The sequence below is a fragment of the Syzygium oleosum genome, unplaced genomic scaffold (genome assembly GCF_021117445.2).
Source record: "Syzygium oleosum isolate NSW1041296 unplaced genomic scaffold, Sole_v2.1 Sole_v2.02, whole genome shotgun sequence".
NCBI classification, from domain to species: Eukaryota; Viridiplantae; Streptophyta; class Magnoliopsida; order Myrtales; family Myrtaceae; genus Syzygium; species Syzygium oleosum.
Genome location: NW_026607486.1, coordinates 1,726,831 through 1,736,999, shown reverse-complemented (window position 1 = coordinate 1,736,999; position 10,169 = coordinate 1,726,831). Strand labels below are relative to the sequence as shown.

The following is a 10,169-nucleotide window of genomic DNA, read 5'->3' as shown; positions in this document are numbered from 1 at the left end:
TATAGTCACCTGATTCAACTGCCGATAGTCTATACATAATCTCAACGTCCCGTCCTTTTTCCTCACAAATAGGACTGGCGCTCCCCATGGAGACGCGCTAGGACGAATGAACCCTTTATCCAGCAGTTCCTGCATTTGGACTTTCAACTCCTTTAACTCCGATAGGGACATCCGATATGGGGCCTTAGAAATCGGTTCAGTACCTGGGGCCAATTCTATTACGAACTCCACTTCCCGTTCTGGCGGTAAGCCTGGCAATTCCTGAGGGAAAACCTTGGGGAAATTGCACACAATAGGGATTTCTTCCAACTTGGGTTCCGCTAAGGTCGGATCCTTAACATTAACCAAATATCCCTCACAACCTTCCTCGAGCATCTCAGTTGCCTCTACTGAGGAGATCCAAGGGATTGAGGTTCCTCCTCGGTTTCCCTGAAATTCAAACCTAGGATGTCCAATCGGATTAAATTGGACTGTCCTATTGCCGCAATCCATAACGGCTTTCTGCTTCGTCAGCCAATCCATACCGATGATCACATCGAAATCATACATGGCTAACACAGCCAAATCAATCCTTTCCTCTACATTCCCAATCACGATTTTACAGCCCAAGCACCCCAATGATACTAACACCCTATCATGCAATGGGATCGTCACACATAACATGCTTGCAAGTAATATAGGCTCCAGACCAACCAATCTAACAAACTGTTCTGAAATAAACGAATGGGTTGCCCCGGGATCAAATAACGCATAGGCAGCATGATCACAGAGAGAGATGGTACCTGTGACCACGCCTGGCGCGTCCTCCGCATCCTTACGCGCCATTGCGTATACCCGTCCTTGTGCAGGTGGTCTGCCTTGAATAGCCGGTGGGGGATTTCTGGCATGATTTCCTACTCTGGGCTGCTGATGTTGTCCTGGGGGTCTTAAAGGTCGTTGCTGGGGACAATCCTTTATCTGGTGTCCCAAACTCCCGCAACGAAAACAAGCCCCGAATTTATTTGGCGTCTGGCCGGGTTTCCCTATATTCCTTCTCGGAAGTGGAACAAACCGTCTATTGCTAGCCATCGGCTTCTTGCCGAAGCGACGATTGTCCCGATTCTGATTAAACCTTGAACCCGATGCTGCTGTCCTTTCCATCTGATCTCGCTCCATCGTTTGGGCTCGCTCATACAATTCTCTGTAATCTTTGATATTCAGTAAAAGCATCTGGGTATGAAGATCCGACTTCAGTCCATCCCGGAATCTTCGAGCTTTATCCAGCGGATTCTCAACCATCCTTGAGGCGAATCGGACAGTCTTGTGAACTCTGCTTCGTACTGAACTACTGTCATCGACCCCTGACGAAGTCTCATGAACTCCGCCATCTTCTTCTCCTGGGCACTTTCTGAGAAAAACTGCCCATAGAAATGCTCAACCAAAATTGTCCAGGTCTGTTCCATATTTTCTGGAAATACTCTATCCTTAACTGCCTTCCACCAGTCGTGCGCATTATCTTGCAGCTGGTAGGTCGCCAACGAAATCTTTTCTGCCTCAGTACACCCTAACAAGTCGAATGCTTTCTCCAACTCCTCCACCCAACGTGGGGCGGTTTCTGGGTCACCTCTGCCCGTGAACTTGGGCGGTTTCAGCTTAAGAAACTGTTCCACCGACTGGTGTATTGGTCTAGCTGCTACCATTGGTTGAGCTTGAGCTTGCCGGACTTGGGCTTGATTCCCATTGATGGCAGCGGCTGCTGCAGCCCCAGCAGCCTCAGCAAATGACTGTTGCTCTATCTTGGGCCTGTCTGCCCATGACATTCCCTATTTCTCTTAGGGTTTCGATCACTTATTCCATTCTGGGGTCTACTGCAGCTCCAGCATTGACTCCGGGGTTTCCTGCCGCTCTAACACCCGTCTCGAGGTCTTCTACAGCTCTCACTCGAGCACGACCCCCACCTCTAGTTCCTTTTCCTGTGCCCCTCCTTGGGAATCTTCTCACACTTCCTCCTTCGCTGCTCATCCTTCCAAATCTGAGTGCTCAACTACCTAATATAATTCCGTCCAGAAATTAGAGACCTAAACCAAACAATCCGGTCTAAGTCCTAGGCAGGTATCAATACAAAAGCAATGAAACACTCAGCATGCAGCTAGCATAACGGCACATAATTTTCACCCAAGAACTCGCACATTTACCTTGGATCCTGCCGCACCTGCATAATACTGGTTCAAATAATCACCACAACATTCAAACACAAGCAATCTGGAGGTACACTTAGCACACTAGGTCACCCTATGGCTACCCATGGTCACTCCTCCTTATCACTCCAAGGCTCGACCAGAATGGACCGAGCTGTCCTTGCTCTGATACCACTTCGGACTGGGATGTCACGCCCCGTACCCCACGAAGGATGAGCATCCCGCTTATAGGTCGAAATAGTAGTGCGACGCTCCCAGGCTACGTCACCGACCCGAAACCCAAATCAGAGAAAACACGCCTCATGCGGAAACGACGTATATATAATAAATATACATATACACCCAGACAATTTAAAAGCAACCATGAGTGGCAAGAGAAAACAAATTACGATCGATTAAACCCCCATATACATTATCCATCTATAAACAAAAAGGTACATCAAAAGGCCACGAACAAAAAGGGATCGGTGACCTAGGGGTGTCAACTAACTACCGGAGGGGTACGGTCAAAAAGTGTCGACCCTCACTCCTATACTGATATCTAACCTACGGTACCCAGTCAGGATCAAAACCCGACGACTCCGAAGAACTCTCGAATTGCTCTTGATCCTCCTCAGAACTCATGGCCTCCAACTCTATCTCTGGCTCAGGGTCTTGCTCATCGTACTCGTCTATGTCCATAGGCTCAGGGGCTTCTGCGTCCACCTGCTCTGGAGCTGGATCGACTATCTCCGGCTCGAAGGCTAATCCACCAAGCTCCTCGTGCTCTTCCTTTTCTTCCACAATCTCGTACTCAACCTCAGAATCAGGATTGCCCTCCATATCAACATCTACTACATCACCGTCTGGACACTGAATATCTAGCTGACCCTCTCCCACAAACGGGACGTCGGCGGACCTGATGGGACCGAATTCTACTCCAAAACGATCCCGGAAACACCAGGCTAGGTATTCGTGAGTCTCAAAGTGAGCTAAGCCTACGTCTACCCATACTAAAGCATAGTGTCTATAGTACTTCTCCCCGTTCCCCACGGGGTGCACGGTCAGCGTACGCTCTATATGGTGGGGAATCCCAAAGCGTAACGGTGCATCGTCGAAGTTCATGGCGGGAGATCTGAAAAGTCGGTTTTACCACAACCGTGAGAAAACTCAGCAAGTAAAAACCACTAATCCTAAACTAGGCTAATGTGCACCTCCAGAGGGTAAATAAAACACATAAATCACTGAACCAGTAGAACAATCAATATAAGTTCACCCGGGCCCATAGCCCAATTCACTACTCCGCCATGCAGGTTAGACTTTTAATATCAATATAAAACATATTCAATTTTTCCCGACCCGAAGGCCACAATTTCTCCCGACCCGAAGGCCCGACCCGAAGGCCACAATTCCTCCCGACCCGAAGGCCCGACCCGAAGGCCCGACCCGAAGGCCACAATTTAATATAACTCAAGCATGTACATCGTTTCACTCAATTTCAACCAATCACAACTTGATTTACAAAACATATGTTCGGGAATTCAAGCCAAATCCTGATATCAAATTTACCAAGCATAATTATGATCAAATTAGACTTATGCCACTCATTCCCGGCTTTCCCAAACAATTTCATTCTAGTTCAAGAACTCCACATTTTATCCGCGCAATCCTTTCCAAGGTAATTCAATGCGCCTAAGGCCCGCCTTGGGCACTTTGGTCTCAATAACCATTCTCACCAATTCGGGTCATTCAATAGGATTATACAAGTCCTAATCAACCCCTAAAATGCCTAAGTTCTTGCCATCAAATAATCATCCATTAAATACTCAACTTGGACGATTTGCACAAATTCGGTACTGAATGAACAGTACCAGGGGAGGACACATTTTGTCCACTAAACCACAATTAAACACCCTCATTAGGCTCTAGTCTCAAACCCTAATCACCCAACAATCAAATATACTTAATTAAGCCTCAATTAAGCCTAATTAGTCCCCAAAATGTCCAATTCAAAGTCCTTAGCAATTGAACCCAATTAGTGAAACACTTAGGCAAACTACACAATTTCGGTACTGTATGAACAGTACCAGGGCAGAACACCAATTAGGCCATAATCCACCTCTAACTCACTTCATTAGGCACTGATTAGGTCCCTTAATCAGCTCACACACATATACACCTAATTAGGCCATAATTTAGCTTAATTAACCCTAAATTTACCCCTAAATCGCATAAATAGACTAGTTCGGCGTTTAGGGATTTTTACTCGCCTAAAATCGACTCGAGGCGACGGGAGCGGGCAGCCGATTACCGACACGCGGTGAGAATCGACGGCGGCGCTCCGGGGGCAAGCCGGCGGTCATGGCGGCGCCGGCGTGGCTCACGGCCACACACACAACCGAAACAGGGGAGCTGCTGGGCGCACGGGCTGAGGATGGTGGAGAGAGACGGTGAGGCGAGGTGGTCGACGGGGCGGCGCACGGCGGTGGACGGCGGCGCGGTGCCGGCGAGGTGAAGACCCGGCGGTGTTTCTCTCTCTCGCTGGAGCAAATGCTGCGTGGGGCGGACAATGCGCAGGGGGTGGGGCTGGTCGACGGAGGCCGGGGGCGGTGCCGGGGGTGTCTTGTGCGGCGGCTCGAGGTCGGCGGCCTTCGGCGGCGCGGTTGTTCCGGCGTGAACAGTGGCCGGCGGAGCATACGGGCAGAGAACGGCGTGAAGAGGACGATCGTGAGGCTGCTCGGGAGAGAGAACGTGAGCTGAGAGAGACTGAGGAGAGAGAAGAAGAAGGTCAAATGTGGTCAAACTTGGGTGAGTGGAGTCCATGTGTCAACAATCCAAGGGTTTGGATAATTTGCCCTTTAATCCAATGGTCTAGGCTCATTCTCCTCCAATAATGCAAGGGTGAGATGGTCAAATGCCCCTAACCAAGGCTGACCAGGTCTGGTTTGGTCTACTTAACCTTAGTTAGTCCCCAAAATTTATCCAAATTTCGGAATAAATTAAAATGGCCTAGGGGCATTTTCGTAATTTTCCGATCCCGGACCGAAATTTCAATTTTTGTCCATACCGGTCCTATATGTTCATGGGAGACATAATACGGTGTCGGATTCGCGAAATCCACTTTCTAAGCCTTCGAAAATCTCCTGCGAAGTCCCGGGAATAAAATAATATTATTTTTCCAATTTTTGCCGAAATTCCCGTTTTTGTCCAAAACCACTCTAAATGTACGTGGCCACTCCAAAATGACCTTGGCCGTGAAAAATAACCTCAAACGGCCTCCGAATCCAGTCCCGGTGCCCACGGGGGCAAAACCGTAATTTTCCCCAATTTTTGTCGAAATTCCTATTTTCAGCCGTTCTTGTCCCAAACTTACTTGGCCACTATAAACTGACGTCCGTCATACAAAATAGTCGTAATTACCCTTGAAATTTTGATATCGAAGTTCGGCTCAATATCGCGATCAAAATAGCTCGTTTTGAAATCTTAGGATCTCTCACTAACGGGTGGCTATTTAGGTGTTACGCGTATCGACCTAAAACTGTCCGAGTCTCGATAGTCTCAAATCTCGAGAGAAGGTAAGAGATTATCACTAGTACCGGGGGTCGCGATCGTTCGGATAAAATTTGGGATTTGTTTGTCAGGCGTACTTTCGGTCGTGCGAAATCACCCGCGATCCAATCGTACGTTACTAACTGTATCAAATCCGTTATCTTCCTAAGATCGGCCCATATTGGCTCAAGATATTCTCTCGACGTTTCTCAAAATCAGTGTCCAATCGCGATCGGTTTCTCGGTCCACGTACCTGTTCCTATTTAGCCTTTCCCATTTGGTTAGTATCCCGTGATTGATCAAGTCCGGGCAAGACTCACTAAAATCACACGAGAATTAATATACGCTTTATTGGTCCCGATAACGGGTCAAAATTCAGGATGTTACAGGTCAAAGGGAAACAACAATCAATATATTGAAAGTGCGCAATTAAACAATAATCAGAATGGAAATGCGCAAACAATGTCCTAGCATTTATCTCTAAGAACTAGCATCCTATTGCAAAGCCCTAAAGGCTTGTTCAATTTTGAGTACAATTTTTTTATCAAAGTTTTTCACATATTTTAAGAGAAAACTACTCAAAATCTATTTTTTTAACCTTTTTCATAATTTTTAAAAAAAATTTCAGAATTTTTATATTTTTTAATTTTTTGATTTATTTTTAATATATATTTTTTAATAAAATAATATTTTTGAAAAAAAATAAATTTTTAATCCGAAAATAGGGACCCGATCGATCGCAAGACCCTCAGCCAGACTGGGCCTGATGTGTGGGTCCAATCTAGCTCACAAATAGGCTGAATCCCCTATAAAATCTAAAAAAACTAAGCCCGGCCCACCTAAAATAAACCCTTAACTACATTGGCCCAGGTCCTTATTCAAGTCCAGACATGGCTGGTCCAAGCCGGTCAGGTCTGCAAGCCGAGCCCAACTCGTGAATCAGGACTGACTTGGACTCGGCCTTGTCGACCAAATTCTCCCAGCAGCAAGAGCACAACACGCCGACGCTCAGCTTCGGCCGAGAGCCCAAGGTGCGCATGGCAATGATTATGTACCCGAGAATTGATTCTGCTCAGAAATGATTCTTTTTTATTCTGTGCCTAAGAACTGATTCTGAGCATTTGAAGGCGTTTGGTAACGGCCCAAAATTTCCATTCCTCGAATAGAAAAAAAAATAGAAATGCATTTGATAATGGCACAAAATTTCTTTTTTCTTTTTCTTTTTTACTTCTTCTCCTTCTTGGCCATGGCCTGGTCGCCGGCAAACTGGCCATAGGCCAAGGCCGGCGAGGGCGAGGGCGAGGGCTGGACTCTCGCGACCTGGGTGAGGGCTGCCCTCTCCGGCCTTTTCCAGCCCTCGCCCGAGCCGGCGAGAGCCGCCCTCGAGGCTCGGGGCTTGGGCAAGGGCCGCCCTCGTCAGATCTGGCAAGGGCTGTATTTTCGTTGCCGCCCTCGCCAGATCTAACAAGGGCAGCCCTCGCCCAGGCCGCGAACCTCGAGGGCGGCTCTCGTCGGCTTGGGCAAGGGCTAGAAAAGGGCGGCGAGGGCCACCCTGGTCGGATCCAGCGAGGGCCACCCTCACACAGGCCGCGAGGATTCAGCCCTCGCCTTTGGTCGGCGAGGGTCGCAACGCCCTCGCCTTTGGCCGGTGAGGGTCGCGACGCCCTCGCCTTTGGCCGGTGAGGGTCGCGACGCCCTCGCCTTTGGCCGGTGAGGGTCGCGACGCCCTCGCCTTTGGCCGGTGAGGGTCGCGACGCCCTCGCCTGTGTCGCTGGTGGCCGATGGCCGGCCAAGCAAAAAGAATGAAGATCAAGAAGAACAGAAACAACGGGAAAGAAGAAGAAAAAAAAATAATTTCTTTTCCAATTCTAATCCTTGTTCCCAGAATTAAGAAGTTACTTTTTTTTGTTTCTTGATTCTGTTCCAAAACTGATTCTGGGAACAATTTTTTGCAAATTTGTGCCTGGGAACAAAAAGTTTACCAAACGAAATTTTGTTCCAAAATTAATTCTTAGAACAAAAGAACAAAAATTGTCACTGTTTGGCAGGTTGCCAAACCGGCCCCAAGTCTCCGCTAACTTCTCATCCGGCCACCGTGCAGCGTCACCTCAACCAACCTAGGCCGAGAACTCCACCTCCGCTTGGCCGCCTTTCCTCGGTCGGCATCGACAGGTGCCCCCTTGGCAGAACGTAAAAAAAAAAAAAAACAGTGATGGAGGGGATGTGGCAAAATGAACGACCATCGCCTGGGAACACCAAACTTCATAGAAACACCATAACAGAACGCAGCACGCCCAGACGACACGATATGGCCAAGAACAAGGACACAAAAACCAGATCTCATTCAGGCATTTCAACGAATAGTTAAAGCACGCTACAAAAACAAAGGATTTTCGACTCAACCGAGGCTTAAACCCAGACCAGGACTTTTGACACACGACATACAGGAACACAGGAACAAAACATGAGGGCATCATAGGCCGGAGCTCGCGCAAGCCGGACGGTCGCGAGCTCCAATCGGTGCACCCAAATGCAGGGGAAAACAAGGCCGAAAAAGGGGAAGGAGGGGCGGCGGTTCGTGGCGCTCCCTATCCGACTCAGCCGCAGCGAATGAGGGTGAACACGATAAATCGGACTACGTATGGTCGCCTCGCATGCCTCCAAGCCGAGATCCTCGGGATATTGACCCATAATCAAACAAATCAAAATCCAGGGAAGACTTGGAATCGAGACATACCGAGGCTTGGCACAATGAAATGGAGAACATCCGTAGGTTGTCAGCCATGTCGCAAGCATGGCGATCGCTAAAGGGGTTCAGTCGCTCTCCATTCTCACTCTCTCTCACTCTCTCGATTTCTTAATCTCCACCGTCTTCCCCCTCTTCACACTCACTCCTCTCTCCTTCTTATGCTCTCTCTCTCACCTTGAGCCCCCAAAATCTAACATTTGACTTGTCAAATCCGTCGAAGCTTCTTGCCCTTTGGTTCTTGGAATGCCGGCTGGTTTTTTCCCTTAACCGGCGATCCTTCCATCGTCGTCGGTGCTTCCGGTGTCCTCTCTATTACGGACGCCGCTCTTGCAGAAAGCGTGAGAGGCGTGAGTGGAAGGAGAGGAAAAGAGGCCGGGCCGGAGGAGAGAAAAGAAAAGAAAGGGGTTGGACCAGGCCCAGCTAGGAAAAGAAGAGGGAAAAGAAAACTGGCCGAAGAAAGAAAAAAAGAAAGAAGGGGGAAAGGCCCAGGCAGGCCGGGCCGCGTTGGACCGGATCGAATCCAAAAGACTCAAATAATGAGTACCTGAGGGTCCTTGTCCGAGAATTTGATGAATTGCCTTGTGGGTCCTCATCAAGTGGGATCGAAAAAACTCAATTAATAAGCACATGGGGTTCTCCCCCAAGGATTTGATGTATTGCCTAATGGGTCCTTGCCAGCAAGGGTCGAAAAGACTCAATTAATGAGCACTTAGGAGTTATTGTCGAAGGATTTGATGAATTGCCTTATGGGTTCTCGCTAGTAGGGCTTGAAAAGACTTAATTAATGAGCACATGGGCTTCTCGCCCGAAATATTATCCACCAACACAAGACATCCATATCATTCAAATACAAAAACATTATCTAATCAACTTGATATTTTCGCAAAATAAAATCAATATCCTAATCTTATGACGTAAAGATCAAGATATCAATTTTAGTCGCGTACTCTAATAATTCCATTTACGGGCTCATAGATCGAATTATATTATTATATCACATTGTGGATTAGGAAATAAATCCTAATCACTCAAACGAAGTGGGCTAGATATAGATAATGCAAATTAGGCAATTAAATATCTAAATCAAATTCGGATGAAAATTTTACTTAATTTTGCGGATATGTTTTCCAAATTTGAACCAGTGGATGGATGATGATGGTGACCGGCGGTGGCTCGCGGAACGGCTCACGGCGTGGCTCGGCAAAGTCAGCCATGTTTAGGCCAAGGAGGGCTCGCGGCTTGTGGTTTCAGCGCAGTAGGCTTGGTGACCGTAATGATCTACAAAAAGAGAGGACGCCAAGGGAGCTCGCGGTACCGTGGAGGTGTAGCAAAATCAGATGACGAGCAGCGATGGTGCGGGGGCTCGCCTCTTTGTCGGGACTCGAGCTACTCGCAACTGGACTCGTCAGGGATCGCGATAAGCTCGCAATGACGGCAAAAAATCAAATGCTGCTCGGCTGACGGTCTCGCGGATCAGGTGGCCCCTCGGTAGTGCTCGACCAAGGAACCTGCAAAACAGAAACTTCAGTGGGGTGACTCGGTTTGGACTGCAGAGTAGTGTCAGAGACCATCGGGTTGAGCAAGGAGCAGCGGCGTCATCGGTGTAGGGAGCTCGTGGGCAAAGAGCAGTAGTCACGATGTCATCGGTATAAGGTAGTTGCGTCATAGCATGAGGCACGGACGACGGTGGTGAGGCTCGACCGATTGTGAACTCA

At 48.2% G+C, this 10,169-nt stretch overlaps 1 protein-coding gene across 1 annotated transcript; it reads right to left on the bottom strand.

The window, feature by feature from the left end:
- Positions 1-1,229: 1,229 nt before the first annotated feature.
- LOC130137507 (uncharacterized) lies at positions 1,230-1,799 on the bottom strand. Its single transcript, XM_056308958.1, has one exon. It carries the CDS (start codon positions 1,797-1,799, stop codon positions 1,230-1,232), a length of 570 nt encoding a protein of 189 aa, XP_056164933.1.
- Positions 1,800-10,169: the final 8,370 nt, after the last annotated feature.